The 22,392-nt window shown below is 51.0% G+C and overlaps 12 protein-coding genes across 12 annotated transcripts; 7 read left to right on the forward strand and 5 right to left on the reverse strand.

The window, feature by feature from the left end:
- Nucleotides 1-1,435: 1,435 nt before the first annotated feature.
- Nucleotides 1,436-3,298, forward strand: BJX68DRAFT_242359 (FAD-binding oxidoreductase). Its single transcript, XM_071040975.1, has 4 exons — nucleotides 1,436-1,761; nucleotides 1,823-2,517; nucleotides 2,574-2,782; nucleotides 2,861-3,298. The coding sequence occupies exons 1-4, from the start codon at nucleotides 1,450-1,452 to the stop codon at nucleotides 3,127-3,129; spliced, it is 1,485 nt and encodes a 494-aa protein (XP_070896504.1). The 5' UTR covers nucleotides 1,436-1,449; the 3' UTR covers nucleotides 3,130-3,298.
- Nucleotides 3,299-4,920: 1,622 nt separating this feature from the next.
- Nucleotides 4,921-5,826, forward strand: BJX68DRAFT_269336 (F-box protein; the record flags this gene model as incomplete). Its single annotated transcript, XM_071046314.1, has 1 exon — nucleotides 4,921-5,826. One exon carries the CDS (start codon nucleotides 4,921-4,923, stop codon nucleotides 5,824-5,826), a length of 906 nt encoding a protein of 301 aa, XP_070896505.1.
- Nucleotides 5,827-6,046: 220 nt separating this feature from the next.
- Nucleotides 6,047-6,946, reverse strand: BJX68DRAFT_256926 (SDR family NAD(P)-dependent oxidoreductase; the record flags this gene model as incomplete). The annotated part of the gene is made up of 2 exons (XM_071043256.1): nucleotides 6,047-6,846; nucleotides 6,901-6,946. 2 exons carry the CDS (start codon nucleotides 6,944-6,946, stop codon nucleotides 6,047-6,049), a joined length of 846 nt encoding a protein of 281 aa, XP_070896506.1.
- Nucleotides 6,947-8,635: 1,689 nt separating this feature from the next.
- BJX68DRAFT_256927 (uncharacterized protein) lies at nucleotides 8,636-10,164 on the forward strand (the record flags this gene model as incomplete). Its single annotated transcript, XM_071043257.1, has 5 exons — nucleotides 8,636-8,827; nucleotides 8,862-9,312; nucleotides 9,384-9,500; nucleotides 9,567-9,638; nucleotides 9,668-10,164. 5 exons carry the CDS (start codon nucleotides 8,636-8,638, stop codon nucleotides 10,162-10,164), a joined length of 1,329 nt encoding a protein of 442 aa, XP_070896507.1.
- A 42-nt stretch (nucleotides 10,165-10,206) lies between these two features.
- BJX68DRAFT_136264 (uncharacterized protein) lies at nucleotides 10,207-11,166 on the reverse strand. The gene is made up of 2 exons (XM_071036386.1): nucleotides 10,472-11,166; nucleotides 10,207-10,373 (listed from the first exon to the last, which is right to left on the reverse strand). The coding sequence occupies exons 1-2, from the start codon at nucleotides 11,036-11,038 to the stop codon at nucleotides 10,245-10,247; spliced, it is 696 nt and encodes a 231-aa protein (XP_070896508.1). The 5' UTR covers nucleotides 11,039-11,166; the 3' UTR covers nucleotides 10,207-10,244.
- Nucleotides 11,167-11,751: 585 nt separating this feature from the next.
- BJX68DRAFT_269338 (GNAT family N-acetyltransferase) lies at nucleotides 11,752-12,273 on the forward strand (the record flags this gene model as incomplete). Its single annotated transcript, XM_071046315.1, has 1 exon — nucleotides 11,752-12,273. One exon carries the CDS (start codon nucleotides 11,752-11,754, stop codon nucleotides 12,271-12,273), a length of 522 nt encoding a protein of 173 aa, XP_070896509.1.
- A 1,189-nt stretch (nucleotides 12,274-13,462) lies between these two features.
- Nucleotides 13,463-14,331, reverse strand: BJX68DRAFT_242365 (uncharacterized protein). The gene has a single exon (XM_071040976.1). It carries the CDS (start codon nucleotides 14,214-14,216, stop codon nucleotides 13,578-13,580), a length of 639 nt encoding a protein of 212 aa, XP_070896510.1. The 5' UTR covers nucleotides 14,217-14,331; the 3' UTR covers nucleotides 13,463-13,577.
- Nucleotides 14,332-16,667: 2,336 nt separating this feature from the next.
- BJX68DRAFT_242367 (uncharacterized protein) lies at nucleotides 16,668-17,996 on the forward strand. The gene is made up of 2 exons (XM_071040977.1): nucleotides 16,668-17,223; nucleotides 17,287-17,996. The coding sequence occupies exons 1-2, from the start codon at nucleotides 16,720-16,722 to the stop codon at nucleotides 17,362-17,364; spliced, it is 582 nt and encodes a 193-aa protein (XP_070896511.1). The 5' UTR covers nucleotides 16,668-16,719; the 3' UTR covers nucleotides 17,365-17,996.
- Nucleotides 17,426-18,263, reverse strand: BJX68DRAFT_269341 (uncharacterized protein; the record flags this gene model as incomplete). The annotated part of the gene is made up of 2 exons (XM_071046316.1): nucleotides 17,426-17,883; nucleotides 17,933-18,263. 2 exons carry the CDS (start codon nucleotides 18,261-18,263, stop codon nucleotides 17,426-17,428), a joined length of 789 nt encoding a protein of 262 aa, XP_070896512.1.
- A 56-nt stretch (nucleotides 18,264-18,319) lies between these two features.
- On the reverse strand, nucleotides 18,320-19,834 carry BJX68DRAFT_242369 (uncharacterized protein). The gene has a single exon (XM_071040978.1). It carries the CDS (start codon nucleotides 19,430-19,432, stop codon nucleotides 18,701-18,703), a length of 732 nt encoding a protein of 243 aa, XP_070896513.1. The 5' UTR covers nucleotides 19,433-19,834; the 3' UTR covers nucleotides 18,320-18,700.
- Nucleotides 19,835-20,948, forward strand: BJX68DRAFT_242370 (uncharacterized protein). The gene has a single exon (XM_071040979.1). It carries the CDS (start codon nucleotides 20,024-20,026, stop codon nucleotides 20,570-20,572), a length of 549 nt encoding a protein of 182 aa, XP_070896514.1. The 5' UTR covers nucleotides 19,835-20,023; the 3' UTR covers nucleotides 20,573-20,948.
- A 136-nt stretch (nucleotides 20,949-21,084) lies between these two features.
- Nucleotides 21,085-21,619, forward strand: BJX68DRAFT_242371 (uncharacterized protein). Its single transcript, XM_071040980.1, has one exon. It carries the CDS (start codon nucleotides 21,128-21,130, stop codon nucleotides 21,575-21,577), a length of 450 nt encoding a protein of 149 aa, XP_070896515.1. The 5' UTR covers nucleotides 21,085-21,127; the 3' UTR covers nucleotides 21,578-21,619.
- Nucleotides 21,620-22,392: the final 773 nt, after the last annotated feature.

A 22,392-nucleotide genomic window follows, 5' to 3' on the forward strand; every position in this document is an offset into this window, starting at 1 on the left:
CTGAGTCGCTCTTAGGAGTTAACTGGGCCTTGGTCGCCCGCTGGTCGGGTTATATATAGACTTTACGTATATTTTTCTTCGGTGAGTACCTGTAGTGAAGGAAATATTGCAAGACCTCATGATATATTCCATCTATTAGATACATATTATTGAACACATTTAGTCGGCCTTGAAGTACTGGTCCTGCTGATAGTACTGCAACTGCCATTGATACCACATTAAGGATCAGAAAATACACAAGTCTGGCATATAGCCGGTCGAAGAGACAGAGACCCGTCCTGGACTCTGTTATAAACATTCTAAGGGTATTGTTACTAGCAGTTTCGTTTTATCGGTCATGTTCTTTCACCATCACCAGAAACAAGGACTCACTGCTTCTAGTGCTGTTGACCTGAAATAGGCATACCCTGCGCTATCATAGAATCCATCGCTAAATTGGTTGCTATAACATTTTTTTGGCCATATGGAAAGTTTATAACTGCCCTCAACGGCCACATCCGCACCACTCAAGCAAGAATAAGCAAGAAAAGCAATGTATCTGTACCATTATCCAAACCCCAGTGCTTGTACTGCTTGCCAAGTACATGCAGTCCAATTATTGGTGCCGATTCGTTATTATCCAATCGCCATCTAGACGCGCAAGCCCGATTATTACAACTTGAATTTTGTATTTTGTGGAGTATTTATCAGGTGTGCTCTCGATTATAGGTGGCCGGAGTATATTGAGGTAGAGTCTATGTGAGCAACATGTAAGGGTCGCCAAGGAAAGCCTGGGCTAGCATAAAAGCTCCGGAAGTGCCTGTACACTGCATCCGGCTTCACTATTCTTATAGAGTAAGCCATCCTATGGCCGATGTCCAAGAAATCCGTCAAATAACCAGCAAGACCAATCAATTTCCCGCACGGAAAACAGCAGGAATCAGACACGGGCCGGAATGCTACTAGCGAGAGTCAGCTCCCTCACGGTTTGCGTATAGAAACGCATCTGATAGGCCGACTATACGCTTATGGGCGCCACGCCGGCAATTGACATTCCTTAATCTAATCACAGCCGCAGCTGAATTTTGGGAGATTTAGGCTCTACTGCATTGGGTTCGAATTCTTTGCCTTGTTGGGGATACTTTCCGAGGCGCTTTTGTAGTAGCCTAGGTAATTCCCCCGGATCGCATCGATTGTGGCAAGGATCGCTGGGAGGTGCTATATTCAGGGAAATGAAAGTGAGATAAGCGATGTTTTTGGCTGGGGCCTAGCGGCGATCTAGCCAATTCTCCACGGAGAGTAACGCAGGTTTCAATGAATCTGGGGGGCGCAGTCTTATAGTTATGCACCTAGGCACTTGGCGCAATTTCTGCGATATGAATGAAAGACAACAAAGCGCCGGGCTATTAAAGGCCGAGTTTCTACCCCAGGGATCTCGCCCTCCCCGAATTGCCCACAGCAACTCTCGCAATGCCTTCGCTCCTCCATTTGGCCACAATCGCGACAGCGATTCTGGCATCTGCAACTCCAACCACTCTCGGCTCATCAAAGAATGTCCTCTGCGCCTGTAAAAAACTTTCCAAGTCCTTTCCCAAGCGGATAATCTACCCCGGGTCCGACGAGTACACCGCGCAAGCTACAGACGCATACTGGGATAAGCGCGCCGCGCTCTCGCCGTCATGCATCGTTGTCCCCAATACAGCGGACGAGGTCGCGACCGCTGTGGAGGCGATTAGCGATTGTAATGCGCCGTTTGCTGTTCGTGGGGGTGGGCATATGAATGTGCGTCCAACCGTCTTCCCAGAAGTCTGAATTCGATACTTACCGGTGCTTGGCAATGCAGGTCGTCGGCTCAAACAACATCAACAACGGCGTCCTGATCGCGCTTGAAAACCTCACGGCCGTCAAAGTAAACCCCGAAACAGTCGAGGTCGGCCCCGGGCTCACCTGGTACGACGTCTACACAGCCCTCGAACCGCACGGCCGCGTCGCGATCGGCGGCCGCCTCAAGACCATCGGCGTGCCCGGGCTAACACTCATCGGTGGCTACCACTACTTCAACAACAAGTACGGGTTCGCGATGGACAATGTCGAAAGCTACGACGTTGTTCTGGGTAACGGGACGCAGGTTGTTGCGAGCCGCGAGGCGAATCGCGATCTCTTCTGGGCGCTCAAGGGCGGGGGTGGGAATAATTTTGGAATTGTGACAAGGTTTGTCCTGCGGACGTATGCGGTTCCCGAGGTTAGTACGACGATACAGGCGTTTGATGAAGCGGCTGTTCCTGGGTTCTTGGCTGCGGTGTGTGAGGCGGCCAAGTTGGATAAGGAGCGCCCTATTGCCGCCGGGATGGTTGCGACGGTTACGTATAATGTCACCACGGGGGTGACGTCGGCTTCGTTGTTGGGGGTGCAGGAGGGGGTGAGCAATCCGCCGGATCAGTTTGCGAATTTCTCGAGCATCTCGTCGTTTGCAATTAATAATGTCACGACGATGAAGGAGTGGTCGAGTAATTTCGATACGCCGACGCAGATGTGGAGGTTTGTATTTCCCTCCTTTTATGGGAGGAAGAAGAAACAAAACTGACAGCTGCTAGAATCCAATTCACCCACCGCACCATCAAAGCCGACGCTGCGGTGCTCACATCCCTCTACGAAGCCTGGAAAGACGCAGTGGCCGAGATTGCCGACGTCGAGGGTCTCGCCCCGACGTTTGTAGCCAACGTCATCTCCCCCAACGCCGTCCGTGTCGGAAACACCAACGGTATCGGCAACATCTGGGGTCTCGAGGAAGAGCCCATGATCAGTACGCAGACCCATCCCACAACCCATTCCTTACCCCCCTATTCGTCCGATGGCATCGAACTAACATATATGGTTGCAGTCTGGCAATTCAGCACAAGCTGGTCCCTCGCCCGGGACGACCGACGCGTCGAGACCTGGGGCCGCGTAACAACCGAGCGCCTGCATGCGCTGAACCGGCGCAAGGGCGTTGCGTCCGAGTACATCTACATGGGCGATGCGGGCGACTGGCAGGATGCGTTTGCGGGGGTGCCGAGGGCGAATTTTGCGCGGTTGAAGAAGATTCAGAGGGCTTATGATCCCGAGAGGGTTTTTACGAGGTTGAACACGGGTGGGTTCAAGTTGTCTTAGGGAGTTGGTTGTTGGTGGGAATGGGCTGAGGTGTTCGAGGTGTGGTGGTTTGCCAGCACATGAAGATGGGAAGGGTTGTTTCGTTGTCGCTATAGGCTTGGACGTTCAAGCTGCGAGGAGCAGGCCGTGAATGTTTAAATACACAGTACAGTAGGCTTATTGGATCAGGTGTGTTTATGATCAGAGCTTCAATATATAGCCAACAAGGTCAAACATCTCAATCGATCTATCCCTATTCACTCTTTTCGTCAATATAGACCAATCTACATCCAGTTTCTATCCCCCTCCTCGAAACAAACGCCCCCGCATCCCCATTCTCAGTCAACGCCCGATGCGCCAGCGCCCGCACCGCACTCGCCGATTCCGCCGGCGTCATGGGCCCCTTCCAGTCGGGCGCGAATCTCATGAATTTCGCAGCCAACGCCGCGAGGCGCGTTTGGTCTTTGTTGTGTGTGAAGCCTACATGCGTGAAAAAAAGAAATCTCAGCAAGGCACATTGACACAGCTGGTGAGGGGGATAGTGAAGGATTGCTGGTGTGGTGGCTTACCGCTCGTCTGCCTCTCCGTCGCGACATTCCCAGGACAAATACTCATGAACAGGATGCCCTCTTTCTTATACAGCGCGCTATACTTTGCAACGGCGACGTTGACGCCGGCTTTGCTTATTGCGTATGCGGGCGCAACGTCGAGCTCGGTTGAGTTGATGAGGTCGGGTCGGACATGCCACTGGAGATCGTGATGACTTTCCTCTCGCCCGTGGCGGCTTGGATTAGTGGGGGGAAGGCTTCGATGGTTTTTATGAGCCCGACCCCGTTTATGTTGAAGGAGGAATGGAGGTCTTCTTCGAGGGTTTCGAAATTATCATGGCTAGGATGGCCCGACTACTGCAGCTGTCTAGAGTTCGATGCAAGGTTTAGGCCTGACCCGGCTTACGATCGGCCCACCTACTACCTAGTGTCTTTGCCTTAGCTGCCCCGTCCAATTCGTCTGCTACTCAAGAATACATGCAGCAAAGCAGTAAGGAAGAATCAAAGTAGCTAGCAAACTGGTCTTGTGCCTGGCCATGACAAGTCAGTCACCCAGACCAGCATATCTCTTGTCAAGAGCACAGCGCCACCGCTACCCAGTAATGGATCAGATATTGGGAAGTATAAAGTTCGCAAATGCTAAGCTATCCAAGAAGCATGGTAGCTCCACAACATCATATGCGACAACAGAGCAAGAACTCCAGTTTCAGGGGATTCAGTCCACGACCCTCTCTCGGGGTACACCCTGACAAGCAACCACGGCACATCTCGCAAAGCAGAAAACACTCATTGAGATATCCGAGAGCTCCCCATTCACGCGCTGCATTCTATGCGGATGCAAAGCGTCACGAGAGCGGAGTCGGAAGACCTGGCCGGACAGAATCCGGTTCCGTGAGATCTGCAAGACCATCAATGCTGAGACCACCGCTCTAACCTAGAGGAGTCTATTACCTAGACGGAGTGACCACGCTATCTGAATCCTTGACACGCTCGAAGCGAACCGTACATACTGATGGTGCGATAATCGTTTGTGAGGAGTCAACGTGGCCAGACGACCCGCCGTGTGTGCCATTGGTGATTGTCCATGCCGAGTGTTGGGAGCTCCTGGTAAGATGCGTGGGTTATGAGAAGAGAATTGACTTGGACGATATCTGGGAGGTTCTGAGTGGGCTACCGAAGCCTCGAGGTCTGTCTTCACTAGTTGTTGTGATCTTTGTCGTTGGAGACTGACAGTGCGCAATGAATAGTTCCGTCCTGGGTCGACATGTCGAAGGACGGCCCCTTTCGCACACCAACACTGAAAGAGCTTCGCTCACTTGCAGAAGATATCCCCGGCTCATGCGCGAATCCGAAATACAGCGTCGGCGTCGATGCAGGCCTCAGGGACTGCTTTGCTCGTTTCCCCTTGGAGCTTCGTGAGGAGATAGCAACTCACCTTACGACGGGCGACTATTTCAACCTGCGGCTCGCATCCCGTATGATGGCAACTGCCTTCCACGACGTTAGATTCTGGAAATCGCGCTTCCGGGAACAGGGGTGCCGAGGCTTTTGGTCTGATATCGCAGCCGACCGTGGCGCGGACAGCCAAGTCGACTGGGCGATGGTATATCACGCTACATCCAGGTTGAGAAGCCGGTTGGAGTTCACAATGACAGTGTGGGATATTGTATCGTGGATTCGCAGCGCTCTTGTTGCTGTGGATAGGCCCTCGTTGAAGCCGCTCGACTTCGCCGGGAGGGCGTTGCAGGAATATCGCGGCGATGAGACCGTTGGCGGGGACCGAATCGTTCGGACGCGCGTCTCGTCGCGCCTGGCGGGCATCGCCATCTCGTATAGTTGCTCCCCGAGGCCGACCAAGGCTTGCGAATACGGCAATGTTATCCACACATTGAAGATTTTCGCCCTCGAGTTTCAGTATAGGAATGGAGACACTGTGGTAGCCGGCACACTACAGCCAGAAACAATACAGCAGTGGCCAGATAACGAAAAGGAGACGCCATCTTTATGTGACTGTTTTCGCGGTCGGCTGGTCTTTGATGCCACGGCGTTTGCGGGGCTCTGCGCTCACTATCATTCTGATGAGACGATCGCCTCGTTGGGTGTTTTGCAACAGGGCAAGGAGCCACCCACAACTCTGGCAGGTGGGCCCCGGGTCACTCCCCTCTTTTAGATGAGGATGAATCAGATGGTCGAGGTTGTCACTACGGTTCGAGTATGCTACTCTCTTCTTTTTGATACGTATGTGGTAAATGGTAACTCGATAGGGTCCTATTCTACTTGATATCGGCATCAGAGGCAGTGGATACGTGGCGCCGCCTAAAGGTACAAGTCTCTTCCACCACTGAGAAGAGAAATATGAGATGAAAGTGTAGAAATATTGAACCACCTCATCAATTAATAACATACCCCCCATCAACAACCATCGCATGCCCCTGCACAAACGACGCCCTGTAGGAACTCAAAAATAAGACACAGTCTGCAATCTCCCTCACATTCCCCATGCGCCCCATCGGCGCAATATTGACAGACTCCCTCAGCCCCTCCCGCACAACTCCATCCAACGTAGTCATCTCCGTCTCCACAATCCCGGGACAGACGGCATTCACTCTGATCGCGTCCTTTGAGTAATCAATCGCATCCGCCCGCGTCATTCCTATGACAGCCGCCTTGGAGGCGCAGTACGCCGACGCGCCGGGGCGCGATACGACGCCTAGCTGTGAAGCGATGTTGACGATTGACCCACGCTGCGGCGGACGGGTCCAGCTCTCGTTCGTACCGGCTGAAGGTGAAGGTGAAGGGAGTGGTTCCTGGACAGTCATTATCTTCAGCGCGGCGCGCGAGCAGAGCCATGCGGCGCGGTAGTTGACGTTGTTGATAAAGTCGAATTCTTGCACGTCGACTTCGATGGAGCGCCGGTAGGGCTTGCCGACGCCGGCTACGTTGACGAGGTAGTCGATGCGGCTGAATGCCGTTTTTGTGGTCGTGAAAAAGGACTCGATGAAGGGTTCGGAGGTGATGTCGCCTGGTACGGCGAGGATTGTTAGGCCTTTGGGGTCGTCGTTTGGATTGCCGTTGAAGCGGGTGAGGAGTGACTGGCGAAGTTCGCCGAGTTCGGTCTCGAGGATGTCGGTGATTGCGATGCGGTGGCAGCCCGACTCTGCGAAGCCGGTCACGATGGCTGCGCCGATGCCTGTTGATGTCAGTGGATACGTTTACATACGTTCAGTCTACGAATATGACCGACCTCTCGCTGCACCAGTCACGACTGCGACACCTGGGAACTGATCCATTGTCTTTCTTGATGATTAACTCAGGAGTGATGATGAAAGTCCAAGGTTATCGGTGACTGGAGTGTTGCATATCGGGGTTGTTGGAGAGTTGGAGTCACTACGGTTGGGGTTCGGGGTAACTGATAAGAGTTGGGGTCAGTTGATGATCTATGACGTCGCCCATCTGCGAGTGGGGCTCGATCCGATCTACAATCGGAGAATTTTGAGCGATGACCAGGAGAGAATTCAATAAGTTACATGAACAAAGCTTAGGTGCGCCGGAGCTATCAACGAGATGAAGAGACAGCGGCTGGAGCAAGATATTGTCTTTGGCTATTCCTCGGTTTACTTGAGAGCGGAGGAGAACGCCTGTTCCTGCAGAGGGAAAATATTGCGTGCCCTGGAGGTTACGACGCCTGGCATTGGAAGGCAACTACATTGCGAGGTGGGCGGACACTCGAGCGAATGTTGACCGAGGCCCAGGGCCAGCAGTGGGATTGATATCGAGCCAACACAAGATAGTTAAGACCGTACAATGTACGGACTTGGGTAGTAAGAACCAAGAGGGTCTCAAATTAGCATCTCATGAGTGCTCAATGAGTACCGGTAAAGACCAAGTGAATGCTCGCAGCCTTTTTGTTAGGCTTGATACTCAAGATTTAGTATGTATAGCACAGAGCCATTCAGGGAGAAGTGAGTAACAATATTATACACACTCAAACTTGTAGATCCGTATTCTGTTCAATTGATCCAACCATTTGATCATCCGCTATTAAGCAGGTAAGCCTTGAGCATCCAACATTCCTCCAAGCATCACCATCATTCTTTTCCGCCCCGTTCACCCTCGACGCGAGAAGCATCGTTCCCATCGAAGCCACTATCATGGCTACAATTAGCATGATGGTGATGCTGACCAAAACTCCAGTCACTCAAATATACCCTCTGCTTCCTTTTTCCCAATCCAACATCAACACTGAAATGCCCCATGTGCCCGCCACAGGGCTGGTCGGCAGGTTTATCGCTGGCTATAGGGATGCCCACAATCTCCCAGTCAGAATCGACCTCGTCTTTTTCCCCGGCTTTCTGAGTGATCTCGTTTCTAGTATGAGAAGCATTTTCTGTCGGAGATCTAGGGTTGTGCTCGCGGTCCGGGCTTGGATGTTCTAGTGATAATTTTGCTTAGCAGAGTGATATGAGCATCAATAGGGGGTAGGGAAATAGTACTTTCAGAGGGTAGTTTCTCAGCTGAATCTCTCTGAGTAAGGTCCCTTCTAGCACCTTGAACCATCTTGTTTGGTTTCTGGTCATCAACATGCATGAGTCTAAGTCTGTGATTGTCAAGATGTTATTTCGCTTTTTAGTGTACAGGAGGTGGCATCACTGATGGCCCCATCAATACGTAATCCAGATACCAGTTGGCTGCGGGGGTCATCGCATCCCTGTACGTACTACTAGGCATGCTATAGGTTGATCAGATGCAGGCTGACTGCGGCAGGTACCGAGGCATTTTGAATAACATCCATCTTGTGACCTCGCACTTCCGAAGCCCAGAGATCAAGGTCTCGCCCCTATCAACTGGAGTGGGCTTGAATCTTCATAGTACATACAGCATATCATATTTGACATCCATAGTACGTACATAATCAACACTATGGATAGGTGACACCAACCCTAAAGTGAGCACGTGCAGGGCGCTAATCCCAGCCCAGGATGGCACATATTTGCTTATTCTCACCATATTCCATAGCGCAGGCGCAGCCTTCCTCTTTGCCTTGCACATCCAACATCGAGTCGGAGCGCCGACGCGATGAGACAGCTACCACGCTTCATCGAATTCCACAGATTACCGTTGCTTTTATCAGGACAATGGCGATGCGCGTCCAGGCTGAATTGTCACTTGTCGTATGATGAGAACATCCCTATCGTCGACTACGAGCCAATTGAAGGTGTCGAGAGGCTAGAGAAATATCGTCCTGGAGGCTACTGCCCCATGGTAACTGGGGAGCAGATATCAGATCGTGCACAAGCTAGGCCACGGAACATTTCCACTGTATGGCTTGCACGCGACAAGCAGCAGAAAAGCTATGTCGCCGTCAAAGTCAGTACAGCGTACTCGCCTTCTTGCGAGGCTGGTGTTCTACGTGCTATTGAAGAATCACCCTGTGTAACAGACTCTCCTGGCAGGACTTTGCTTCCTCTGCTGCACGATGAATTCAGTATCCGGAGCTCGGCCGGGTCACATAAATGTTACATCACGTCTGCGGTCAGGTGTAGTGTAGCTGCGACGAAGTTGACCTCCTTTTTTAATATCAAGGTTGCTCGTGCGCTCCTTAGTCCGCTGGCTCTGGTCGTTGCATATATCCATGCCCAAGGGGCTGCTCATGGAGGTATCTTGGGTATGGTAACTCTATGAGAGCATGGCGCTGTTGAAGAATATAGGGTACATATATACACAGAGTCGGCCCTGTGATTTGTGTCGATTTGACCATTCATCTTGGAAACGTCCTCCTACGTCTTCCATCACACCTCAACCGTCTCTCCATAAAACAACTTTACAAAAACTTCGGCAACCCTCGTACGTAGCCCATCATCCGACTCGACAAACAATTCCTATCACCTGGCGTGCCTCTACACGGGACAGTCCTCATATGGCTCGGCAGGAAAGCCAAGGAAATCACACCAAGTAAAGTCCATCTCATGCTCAGCGACTTCGGTAGCGCATTCTCTCCTTCGAACCCCTAGGAGAGCAGTGCCAATCCCCCCTCCTAGTTCTACCACAAGAAGCCCACCACCAACCTGATAAACCAATCTCCTTCCCCGCGGATATTTGGACGCTTGCATGTGCTCTATTGGAGGTATTTAGCTCGCGCACTGACGCTACGCTTGCGACAAGGGATTATATCGCTGCACAGCCGGTAGCTGTTCTTGGGTCGCTGCCGGCTGAGTGGTGGAGTAGCTGGCAGGCGCGTGGTGAGTATTTCGATGAAGATGACCGGCCGGCTGATCGTCGGTTCGTGTTTCCGTCGCTTGAAGAGACCTTTGAGATGGACGTGCAGGCTTCACGGCGGGGTAGCAATTTGGGCAAGCTTGGTATGGAGGAGAAGGAGGCTTTCCTGGGTATGCTCCGCCAAATGTTGTGTCTTCAGACCCGAGAAACCAGGTACGACATCAGATACTCTTGGGTCTCCGTGGATGAGAGAGTGGGATTGCCGAGTGTTGAGAGGATTGGCAAATCCTGATTAATCTCGGCTCATGATATACATTACCAGGTCTTTCCTAATCACATTTCAACTCCAACGCCCTTTGGCAGCCCCACTCTTCAATTCATGATTATACTATCCTCGTCATGGATGGTGACGCCGGGCATCCGACTCTTGAAACGCTCAAAGTCCTTTCGCCTGGCATAACACAGGCCAAAAGTCACCACGTCGACATTCGGGAACAATGCCTAGTGATACGCGTAAGCTCTAAATGGTTCTCTCTCATGGAGATACGCATATACGCAAGATAGATGCATGGGTATAAGTATCGTGGGCCACGACTTACTGGAATCTGCTCCAAGACCTCTCCCATAACATTCTCCCCGACACACTCCTCCGGCGGCAAAACCTCAACGTGCGGATCAATATCCAGCTGCTTCAGCCTCGGTGCCACGATCGCCGGCACGCCAGAGTTGTATACTGGTACATATAGCCGCAATGTTCTCAGAGCTGGCAACACGACCCCGTCCAGCTCAGATTTTGAGCCGTCTTTCCCCAGCCTGGTTGTTTCAATGGTCCCCTCGTCTATGAACTTTGCGTAAAACTCCCGTCGAGACGGAGGAAGAGGGCCAATGCGGTCTTCTATGTCGCGCTCGAGGTGCTTCAGATCAGGATCATGCGGGATTTTCCAGAGCAGGGCGATTGATTGGGCGAACCAGAGGCGGCTTGTTAGGGCGCAGCTGTGGAGGTCGTTCCTGCGCGTGATGACAAAGGTGTAGTGGCGAGGTCTGTCTGGGATTTCTTCGAGGCGGCCCTCGTCTGCGTAGATCCAGTGGAAGATTTCGCTGAGTATTTCAGGGAGAGAGAGGGCTTTTTGGATTGCGGGTGTTGGTGTTTTGATTGGTGTAGCCATGATTCCGGATGTATCGATAGTTGTTACTCTGGGGGTTGTATAACGGGAATCGTTTTTGATTGCTAAAGGTCTGTCATGTTATTGTTACTCCAGGGGTTGTGATGGCTTATTTACCAAGTTGGGTCGATGGTTTTTCGTTTCCAACACAGCCTCGTTATGACTCATAGAGTTGGCTGATGTGACCTCACTATTCCTTTGCAAATCTACTCAGCCTCCCAATATAGCTGCAGTTATGGTGTTTTGTTTGTTTTTTGCTATTATCAGTTCACATAGTTTTTCATCTTAAAGGTAAGTTTTTCTAATAGTCTATATAAGACTCTATGGTCATTCTACCTCGGACCTCTAATGCTGTGATATATATTGACAATAGCTCATGAAATAACTCGCCTCCACTTTACCATAGGGAGTCTCGGGGCTATGATTGGATTACTCTTGTGGCGTCACAAATATAGGAGCGTCTACATAAACTTGGCGGGTCCTAGTCACCACGCACAATTCGTCCACAGTTCAACTTGAATCTCAAAACCTTTACCCCACATTTCCTGGATTCTCCACTGCCAGCAGCAATTGAATCTTCTTCTCACCCAACCTACTTCCTACACTTGCCATTCCAACTAGACCACCGTATACACATCCACTCCAAACTTCAAGAACTCCCCAGTCCTCTTCTCCACATTTCTCACCAACCCGTCTAAACCCGCCCATCCACCAAAATGGCAACCTGGCGCCCGCTAACCCTCGACGACATCCCCGCTCTAATGACCATCGCAAACAAAATCCACACCACCCTCCCCGAACGCCCCGAGATCTTCGCCGAGCGGATAACCCTCTATCCCGCGGGCTGTCTCGCCCTTGAACAAGAAAACGATAAGCAACTCATCGGCTACGCAATCTCACATCCGATTCGGCGCGGCGAACCGCCGCAACTAGATATGCTTCTTGGAGGAAAGTATATGCAAATTGACGCTGGTGCACGCGATGCGGCGTATTATATCCACGATGTGGCGGTTTTGCCGGAGGAAAGGGGGAAGGGGTATGCGGGGGAGTGTGTGGAGTTGTTACTTGGGGATGCGGCTGCGAGGGGGTTTTCTGTTGTTTGTTTGGTTTCGGTTTATGGGACGGAGCGGTTCTGGGGACGGTTTGGGTTTAAACGCGTGGAGGTTGGGGAGGAACTCAGGGGGAAGTTAGAGGGGTATGGCGGGGATGCGGTCTATTTGGAGAGGGAGGGAGTGTAGGCTACAATATGGGGGTGAGGGTTCTTTTGGACACAGACATGCATTGTCCAACTAGTAGTGGCTTGGTTGGAGCTGTATGCTGTCGTTTTTGGCAGTGGGGGTGATGGTGTGCAGTTTGCGTATGAGCGACTATGGGTAAGATGTCATAAAGAGTATGCTGAGTCTTGTGTTCATGATTAGCTCCTATCTTTGTATCTCTTACGTCCCTACCAACATGGCTGAGGGGAAGAATATTGCTCTAGGGTGCACAATCATATGGTTAATCCAGTATATACCTAGCAGAGTACGGCGTCTCTTAGAGAGATACAGTATACTGGTCATGAACCTAGCCTGCATCTACCACATCTGCCATATCTCCCATCATAAAAAACTCTTACCCAGCCCACCTAAACCACCAACCTAAACTTAAGCAATCCCCCTCAACAACACCCCATCTCCTCCCCTCAAGCTCCCGCATATATCCACAGGGGATTTGTACCCTATGGCTCTACTCTGGTTGATTCTACTCAACGTAAGCTTTCCATCTAGCGGACAAGCGTTGTCATCCGCGCGTAAGCAGGCGGGATCCATGCTGATCTCTGCGGTTGCTGGGAAGACCCATGGTGATGAACATGGAGCTCTGGGTCAAATACGTACACCAGCGGGTCTTTAGCATTGTGACAGCGGTGTCCTAGCTGAAGGACCAAAGCATGGGACTCCGAGTTAGATAGCTGTCACACCATTGAGGCCGGTCGTCCAACGATGGCTTGAGTATGGCAACAGCGTTGAACGGCCTCTGCATCTACCAGTGTAAAAGCCCTGTGTAACCAAGTTTATTAGTAGATATGAACGTAAATCATATCACTTGACTAGAAGGGGAATCTAGAGTTGGAAAGTATGTCAATAAAGCCGTTACGGATATATAAAGAGAATAAGATATCATCCCCCTGGTTAGTTGTTTCCTGCTCATCTACTTTAATATTCAAACATTTCTAGGTGTATTGCACTTTCCCTGGAGTCTGGTCAGATACATATGCCAAGTGCAACTCGTACAGTCATTCTCAAAATCAGCTTCACCAGCAAACGTACGATGACTACTCTCAAGCCGCACTGCCCAGACCTTAGAATGAGTAGAATACTAAGCCAGCGGTATTCGAATGAGGCAGTAACTGGAAGGCACTTTAAGGATAAAATGTAAAATATAACTTAAGCTTCCAATACATCTAAGTTGAATTTACTATTAATGTCCATGAAAACCCAAGAGTCGAAACCGGTGACACCTCAGTGTATGTCTTCTTTGTCTCTCGAACCCGGGAATGCTAGAACTAGAATGGCTCGCCTCTGCGCATGGGACCGGCAGTGAAGATCGCTCCACGCAGACCTTGGAAGCAAATGGCTACAATGGCCCCAAAAATACTCACTCCACACAAGGCAACAGCAAGAAATCCCACGCTTTCAACATATGCGGCGACCACTAACCCCAACAATATGACGGCAGAGTGTACCAATATATACACAGCAAAGAGTACACTGTCATGATGCCCAGACCTAGAAAACCAGAAGGAGCACGCTAAAGTTCTCATAAAAAGGAGCCAGCTAATTGAGAGAAACACGCGGACGGTTTCTAATGAAAAGAAGTGTTTTTGAGAAACTTCTTGCGGATCCTTTAACTCGACAATAATGAGAACAAACGTGATCGACGCTCCAAGTGTTGCAGTTGCTCCCACATTCTGGAAGAAATCTTTCATATCATTTTTAGTCTGTTTGTCATGTTTTGGTTGTGGTGTTTCGAAACTATCTCTCAGAACCCAGGGTCTGCTGGGAGTTGGTAGGTGGGGCTGGGCAGGAGGCCCGTCTAGCAATTCATTGAGCCGGCGTCTAGACGAGCTGAGACCATCGCCAGCAACAGCACTGGATGGGCCATTCCTTGTCTGGTCTTCAGCAGATCTCTGAGGGTTTTCCATCTCTTTGTCAAGGAGATATAGGGGTATAGTATGGAGTTAAAACAGTAAATGTTGGAGAAATCGGATAGCTCAAAGTTGTAACCTGATATTGGGTGGGCAAGGGGTATAATAATACTTTAGTCTCTTTTTTTTCCCTTATTATATGACTTGTCATCTTCTTATATACCTTTTAATTCCTTGGTGTGGGTTCATTTGCATGTGATTGTAATAATAGAAAATTTGCCACACATGTGTACCATTTCAAGTAGATAGTACCGCTATTTAGATTATGATCGATTCATGTGTACTGCAATGCCATGTATATAGGTCATGCCACTATTAAAACCTTTTACAGGCCAAGATACTTTACGTTATGGCAGATGGCACCACTAACTATACCCGGCGAGCAGGCTGTTCTAGATCACTTTATACAAAGCAAATGACATCATCACCACCAAACTAGGTCTAGGTACCCAGGAAAGGTGGTTCTTATCTCACCATAGATGGTTCAAGATTATGCAGGCTAATATATTAGTAGTAGGTGAAGAACAAAACCTCCATACTAATCCTAAGAATAGCTGTCTTCCTTGCATGTTTATTCTCAAGTGCATTTAGCCGTGTCACGTTGCTGCTCATATTACTATCTCAGGAGGAAGGTACTAATAGCTCTCTAAACTATATAGCTCTACAACATAATACGATTTACCTCAAAGGACCCCAAGTATCCCAACACAGAACAGTATAGCCCTGCATTCCAGCTTACTCTTTCAGAAACCGGTATGGCCTTTCGAAATCATCTCTCACAATCACTTCTGCGGATACATCGAATCCACAAAATCCCGTAAAACTTGCTCTTCACTCACAAACCCCGGCTGCCCAACCAGACGCAATATCTCCTCAGCGCGAGCAATCGGCTTAGACGTATCCCTCCCGGCAATCGCATGCTCAGGCCTGTCGAGGAACAGCTCCCGGACTCAACCGCGCAGTTTGTTCCAGCTTCTATTGATGCTGTATGCAAAGAGGCGCTCGTTCTTGACCAAATCGACTGCGACGGCGGCGGCGAGGAGGCAGGCTGCGTCTTGAACGTCTGTGAGAAATGCTGTGGGCATTATAGCATGATTAGCAAGCATTTCTTTTTTTTTTTTTTTACGCTATATCTTCATCTATATTGAAGAGGAGCGGAAAGGGAGACATATCAGACTCAAGCCCGACATCCTCCCACCTTCCCTCAAGCGCGCGCATCAACTGCCCCGTCGAAAACGCAGTGGTAACATTCATATTCTGCACATCAGCACGCGCCCAAACTGGCCGTCCGGAACAACGCAATTAGCCACAAACGGCGGGTTGTTTTCTCTCACCCACTCCCAAAACGCAAGCTCCGCGAGTGCGCGTCCTGCGTGTACACTCAAAGATCGGGGTCTTCGTTTTTGCCATTATGTTTACGCGCTTGCGCGATGGCCTCGTGGTTGAATGTGTTGGCTGTGAGTTCGCGCCGGGGCTGCTGGTTGTAGATGGTGCTGCTGACGCTTTGGAGCTTGACCCTAGAACGTAGCGTTTTATGCTACGGGCGTGGGCCGGGGTATTGAGGACGCCGTTTATGAGGGGATCGTGGACTTTGGTCGCGTGCGCATTGAAGATCACGGGCATTGAGGTGTAGATTACGCCGGATGCCCGTGGATGTTCGTTTATTGGTTCTCTCTTCCATCAAAGAAAGACTTCAACGCAGCATACCTCGAAAAGCCTCATCAAAGGCACCCTCCTCCTCAAAGTCCTCCACTTGAACGAGCTCAAACTTGCCGGGCCACTTATCGTCAAAGAGCTTGTGCATCCACGGCTGGTGCTTGCTGACGTCGCGGACTGTGCCGCGGATACGGTATCCGGCTTGTAGAAGCTTCTCACATGTTTCGGCTGCGGTGTATCCGTTTGCTCCGAAGACAACCACGGTGGAGTCTTGGGGAATTTCTCGATCGGTTATCTGCATTTTGTTCAGGTGTATACCGGCTCTGATATGCCATATTGATAAAGCTAATTTCTGGGAATTAATATACTATGAGGGTTATTTACTATAGTACCCATTTAAAACCCACAACCTTTATCCAGATTTCAAATATGAAATATATAGACAGATTTCTAAGCAAGCTCCTGCATGTCTCCGATATGGTGAGCCAGGGAAAGTAGTAGAAAGAAACGTTGCCGCAACCTGGGGCTTTATAAGGAAGTGATGGGACTCCGGGTGCCAACCTCTACTTCGTACACCCTAACCTGATTCAGAAACGAGGCTTAGAGCCGACGAGGCTTAGAGCCGGAGCGGCTCGGGAAGGAGGCTCCGCGTTTTATGATCAGGGATAGTCGAATATATTTTTCTTGGACAGTCATCTCAAGGGCATCATGTGGCCCGTCACATGAGTTAGCGCGGGGTACATCAAGCGGTTAATTGGGAGTCCAGTAACATCGAATCTTCATCTCCCTTCACCAGGACAAAGTAGAAAGCCCTAAAAAATATTTCCAAACTACGTTGTACACAATGTCCTTCCTCTCCCTGCCTCCTGAGATCCGCCTACTGATCTACTCCCACCTGCTCAACCCCAGTACCTACGCAGCAAGCTACGACCGCATCAACCGGCTAGCGACACAAGCGTACGAGGAGGCGAACAGCAAGCATTCTCCCCAGAGGATCCCCTGCGCAACGCTTCCGCGCTTCCACGTCACGCGCGCCACACCGGCAATCCTCCTCGTGAATCGGCAAATCACTCGCGAGGCTCTGCCAATTCTATACAGCACGGAGCTCGTCTTGCAAGGCACGCCATCGACATACTTTGTGTTTCGGCAGATGGACATTGCAGAGTTTATTTGTGAGACGCTGTTGCAGAAGATGAGGTTTGTAGTCCTCGAACTGGCGAGCCCGAATAAGTTGTTTGTGCTTGCGCTCGTGGATATTTGGGGGAGGGGAAATGAGTTGGAGAGGCTGGTTGTGTGTCTTCCGAAGGATACCAGGCCCGAGTGGAATTGGGGGATTGTCAAGGAGAGGGTATATGTCCATTCTTTCCCCTTGTTCGACGGAGGATACTGATGCTGGTGGGTCTGTGTCTAGTTGCGGACATTCGCAGAGGTAGAGGGTATTCCGCTTGAGATGCGCGCTCTCGAGCAGCCAAAAAGTACAGAAGAATGATCTTCTGATGACCAGTCGGCTCACTCTTCCATCGACATTCCCCGTTGAAGATCGAATGGAATCACGGCTTCAATACTTCCCTCACCCCATTCGCAAACAACAAATGCGCATAGCAAACGTGCATCGCGGTCATCGGTCTCGAATACACCTTCCCGCCCGTAAGGGGGTTACTCCGCACATGCGAATAGACAATTGTAATGTGCTCCTCGCCATCACCATTCGCCGTAGGATCATCCCTGGATACCTCGAAGCGATGCGACGCCGCGAGGCTCCGACCGCTGGTGCGGCCTGCGTACTCGACAAAACTACGGGCCGGTCGGGGGATCTTCATCGAGCCGGGGAAGACTGATTCTCGATCCTCAGGGCTGCAAATGCTTGTGTCGAGGAGGTAGTAGAGCCCGAATAAGCAGGCGCCTAGGGGCGGGAGACGGTCGCGGGACACAGCGGTTGGGTTGTCGATTTTGTATGCCTCGAGATGGAGATGGGCCTCGGGCTTGAGGACTCTCGCGCTTGCAATTACTACTCACCTTAACATAATTCTTTCTTTCCCATTGTATAAGAGACATACCCTCATGATCAATGATCCCCTGCACAAACGGCGCAATCCACCTCTCAGGCGCAAACACAACCCCCGCAAAATACCCTTTCGAAAACCTCGCGAGAATCTCCTCGTCATTAAGCCCAGGCTTCAAATCGCGGAGCGGAATTCGTAATGTGTAGCTTTCCTCCTGCGTCGGGTTCCCCGCGGGGTCGATGACGTGCATGGCGAAGGAGCGCGCGTGGCCGGGCTCGGCGCGCCAGGTGAACTTCATGGAGCGGCATGGGAGGTACAGGATGAGCAGGGCGCCGAGTGTGACGCCTAGACCGCTATATAGGAGGTGTTGGGACAGAGTTGGCATGTTTATGGTGTGATTCAGGTTGTGTTGGGTTTGCGCAAGTGACGTTGCGGCGTGAAGCGATGAGCGGAATGAAGAGCTTACGGTACGGGCCGAGAGTAACCTGAGCAAGGCTGATTGTAGCCGGAGGGTGATATCAAAATGAATCTATTGATGGATGGATGATAACTGGTGAGGGGAAGCGACGTAGCTAGTGAACAAGATGTAGAATTTGCCGCTCGGGCGATTAATGCTGGTGTGTTCCAAGGCTTGGTCCGGATACGGACTGGCAAGGAATCATTTGCATTTTTTATGACGGTTCTAGAAATCCAGTCTTATGTCGATATACTGAGTTTAGGAATGCAAACCAACATTATGAACAAAAACGTGGTATCTCAATTCAAAAAATCAAATCATACAATCATTAGTCCACCCACCCCCCTCAACCCTAACCCACACAGCTACCCCCTCGCATACCCATACGCCCTAATAACCTTCGGCGGCGACGGCAGCACCAACACCGTATCCTCCGACATCCGATCCGAGACCGGACAAGCCCCATCATCAACAGCATACGGCTCGAAGCCGCAGGGGAAGACACCAGATGACCGCGTAGCAAAGGTCAGATGGCTTGGTGACGGGCTGAGCGGGGTCATGGTGTCCGTGTATATTTCTTCTATCTCGACGCGTGTCGCTGCTACACCGCGTTCTGAGCTTGGTCTTGCAACTTGTGATGGTCGTTGGAGGGGGAGCCACAGCGATGGGGGTGGTGGGAGGAGAGGGGATGTCGGGGTGAGGGGTTCGTAGCGTTGGGCGGACAGGGTATCGCATGACTCTGTTTGCAGGTGCAACTGTGGTTTAAGGTACGACTGTGAGGACTGTCCAGATACTGGAATCACAAGCGTGCTCATTGTGCTCGATGGCTGTGGAGCGGGTGGATGGATCTGGTTCTGGTGCTGGCTTTGGCCCATCGCCGGCGGTATCCGAGGATCCGTCAACAGCCCAAGAATCTCAAGCTCCTTATCCACCAAGACCATCGTCCGTTGATTCACTGTCGACCGGACGGACGCGACATCATCGGCGCTGTGTGTAGAGGAGCTGGGTTCCTTGGCCAGTTTGCCGTTGCGGCCGCGTTTGGAGCGGCGCGAGAATAGGGCGCGGATGAAGCCGGGGCCGGTCTTGATGCGGATCATCACGAGGGTGGTTATTAGGAGGACGAGAAAACCGACTATAGAGACGAGATTAGTCTTGAGTCATAGAGCACTGTTGGGCAAAGACTCGCCTATGAGCCCTAATGCGAGTGCAGATTTCCTAAAAGGAGGCTTGGAAAAGTCTCTTTCGGGTGTCGTTCGTGGAAGGAAAAGGAAATGCCTAGGAAATTGCTGGGTCATCGGACTTTTTAGGCGTTGACTGCAGATATAACGTAGCAAACAGTCATATCATGCCACGCGTAAGAATCGAAGAAAGCACAGACGGAAATATCAGATTGATCATGCGAAAACAAATGTGACTTATAAAATGGCGAGATCAAGCTGAAGACGCAATCTAAATAAAGCGCCTCGATAGATCGACTGTCCAAACTGCTGGATCCCCCGATTGCGCAGTCTGACAGGTTCCCCGGGTCCGTGATACATCCCAACGGCCCATCAGCAGATGCAGCCAACAGACTCAGGGGTGGTCAGTGCTGTCCAACCAAAACCACGCCGGGACGCTGTCGGCAGCCCGCTTTGCCACACCCGACCAATCACACTAAGATGGGGGCTGTTGCTGATTGAGCGGATGTGATGCATCACCTGTCAAACGGCTTAGCCTTCAGCCACTCAGTACTTTCGACGGCGCAAAAGGGGGGCCGGATGACGGGCCGGGCCAGGGATAGTGTGTGCCCAGATCCGGTCCCTATTGGCGTTAATCGGTATTCGGACTGGGTTTCCGTTCCAGGGGTTTGGATGGCGAGCGATCATGGACCGGGGGGTGTCTCAGCGCGGTTTGAAGAACTTGGTCTCAGCTTCTTGATTCTGGGGCGATCTATGCGGACCCAGGGAGAAACTGTTTCATTTCGCGAGGGCCTCATCAAACTCTCGGGATACCGGTTGCTCCAAACTCTCCGTGATAGCAGATCGACGCAAAGTACCATCCCGGATAACTCTGAATCATCGCTGCATCCCCAAACCCCCGCACTGTACCATCCCGAGCGTCGCACCCGTCCAGCGTCAAGTCGCCGCGAACACCAAACGGCTTCCCGTGGTGGTAGCCGGACGCCAAGTATCGCTCATAATGAAAGAATCAGAATGCGAGATAGGGTAAGTACCTCGCAAGCGAAAACTGATAGGTAGCTTTCAGAACAAGTTTCACGAGCGCCACCTGATCCGGACGAGGGCAAACCACTTCCCCGAGCCTGGCGGAAGTACGCATAAATACCTCCCCGGAGGGCTGAGCGACCGTTGCCAATGTCGGTGTCACGACACAAGATAGCGGCTGAAACTTCTTTGTTCTAGCGGGCGGAGCTGTTCGGGCTCTGTTGGGGCTTCAGTCCTTCATGAACCAGGTCTTTTGAGCATACTGTAGCTCGGTCCTAGATTGAGTCACCTGGGCGAGCTTAGCTGATACAAACAAAGAAATTCGTAGGTGGCTGCCATCCACATACTATAGTTCCCACTGTAATCTCAGGTCATCTGCAGTAAAGCTTGGGATTATTACCGAACGCGTCAGTGTCTACTAGAACCATCATGAACTGAATATCCTCAGTCTCGGTTTTCACGCGCATTTGCATTTTAAATCCAGGCGGAGTACGACTCTTCCCTCTTCGCTCAATAGGGATGATCGACATTGCAGTTGACTAGCAGCCGTTTAAACGCCTAGCTGCAGGAATTGCGCGGCGGCGCTGAGAGATGATGGACAACCTCAGGACTGGAAACTTCAAGACGCAAACCCAACAACATTCCTCTTCCTCTCATGGCCATAGAAATGTTCATTCGCGGGCTAGTGTAATAGTCCACATGTGTCTGGAAATGGCGCGCAAGCTGCATCGTCTCCATTGTCAAGCCAATGCGGCGTTGCAAGTGAATTCCAACTCATCCTCTGTTGGACCTTCTTTTGGGACGATGGCTTGGTTGCAAATAATACCCATGAAACAACCCTCAATTAGGTTTCTGGAGAGAAATCCGTGCTCGCGGGTGGATTGCTGCATGTCGACGAAGGAGAGGTTGAGGTCAATAGCCGTAATCCAGGAATCTGCCTCCATTGAGGCTTGCATGGGCGAATGCAGCAAAGGCTGGCTCATCACGCGTTCTTTCTTCTCGACACTTATTGAGGTAGCAAGCGACGTGAGAGAAGGATGATAAAGGGCTAAACAGGGCAATGTAACTGCAATTCAAATCGCCCTGTAACAGAATGCTTCTCCAGTGGTTCTAGAATTGCTTGTCCCCAGCTACGCCCACATGGTGGGGGCGGCCCTCGACGCGAGTGAGGGGAACTAGGCAAAAGCAAAGCTTCTGACACCACGAGGTCTGAGATTAGAAGTTCATGCAGGCTCGATCACAATCGCACAAGTAATCATTGGTGCGCCTTGTCATCCGTGGGATGATCCATTGGCTTACCAGGATTCCAGGAAAAACATCGTTCAGCCCGTGTCATCTTCCATGCTTCCAGAACGCTCAGTCTTCTGGCCCCTCCATGTCACTGTTTGTCGGGTCGTTTCGCATTAACTGAATTCAAAGCAAGGCAGGCGCAATCACCAAGAGTACGTACGTTACTCGAAGGAAACAGGAAGGAACAAGGGTCCCTGTTGTCACTTCATGCTCGCCCAACCTCCAATAAGCAAGGAGCGATCGTGGTTCAGGAAGTGGGAAGGAACGGCCCGGGTACCGCTCCTTCCTCGTCTATACTGGGTACATATGGAAGGTGCTACCAGGGGTGCCTTCCTAAAACAAAACAGGAAGGAACATAGGCCGTGGCTGGTCGTTCCTTCCTTTTCGAGGGCACGACAAATAAAGAAGGAACGACCCTGATACAAGAATAGAGGGAAGGCGCGACCCATGTCCCTCCTTCCTTGTAAGAACCAAATGAAAGAGGAAGGCGCGCCCAAGAGCACCTTCTTTATTCGAAACTGGAAGGAGCGACTTGCAAGGTGTTGGTTGTTCCTTCCTTTTCTGCT

This window comes from Aspergillus pseudodeflectus (assembly GCF_044049435.1).
Source record: "Aspergillus pseudodeflectus strain CBS 756.74 chromosome Unknown BJX68scaffold_38, whole genome shotgun sequence".
In the NCBI taxonomy this organism is placed as follows: domain Eukaryota; kingdom Fungi; phylum Ascomycota; class Eurotiomycetes; order Eurotiales; family Aspergillaceae; genus Aspergillus; species Aspergillus pseudodeflectus.

Bases quoted from the DNA above. Each gene is read 5' to 3' on its own strand.
- BJX68DRAFT_242359 (XM_071040975.1), top strand. From the start codon at position 1,450: ATGCCTTCGCTCCTCCATTTGGCCACAATCGCGACAGCGATTCTGGCA. The intron at 2,518-2,573 runs GTTTGTATTTCC...GACAGCTGCTAG, and splicing joins ACGCCGACGCAGATGTGGAG to AATCCAATTCACCCACCGCA. The intron at 2,783-2,860 runs GTACGCAGACCC...ATATGGTTGCAG, and splicing joins CGAGGAAGAGCCCATGATCA to TCTGGCAATTCAGCACAAGC.
- BJX68DRAFT_136264 (XM_071036386.1), bottom strand. From the start codon at position 11,038: ATGGCTACACCAATCAAAACACCAACACCCGCAATCCAAAAAGCCCTC. The intron at 10,374-10,471 runs GTAAGTCGTGGC...GCGTATCACTAG, and splicing joins AGGTCTTGGAGCAGATTCCA to GCATTGTTCCCGAATGTCGA.
- BJX68DRAFT_242365 (XM_071040976.1), bottom strand. From the start codon at position 14,216: ATGGAAAACCCTCAGAGATCTGCTGAAGACCAGACAAGGAATGGCCCA.
- BJX68DRAFT_242367 (XM_071040977.1), top strand. From the start codon at position 16,720: ATGTCCTTCCTCTCCCTGCCTCCTGAGATCCGCCTACTGATCTACTCC. The intron at 17,224-17,286 runs GTATATGTCCAT...GTCTGTGTCTAG, and splicing joins GGGGGATTGTCAAGGAGAGG to TTGCGGACATTCGCAGAGGT.
- BJX68DRAFT_242369 (XM_071040978.1), bottom strand. From the start codon at position 19,432: ATGATCCGCATCAAGACCGGCCCCGGCTTCATCCGCGCCCTATTCTCG.
- BJX68DRAFT_242370 (XM_071040979.1), top strand. From the start codon at position 20,024: ATGCATCACCTGTCAAACGGCTTAGCCTTCAGCCACTCAGTACTTTCG.
- BJX68DRAFT_242371 (XM_071040980.1), top strand. From the start codon at position 21,128: ATGATGGACAACCTCAGGACTGGAAACTTCAAGACGCAAACCCAACAA.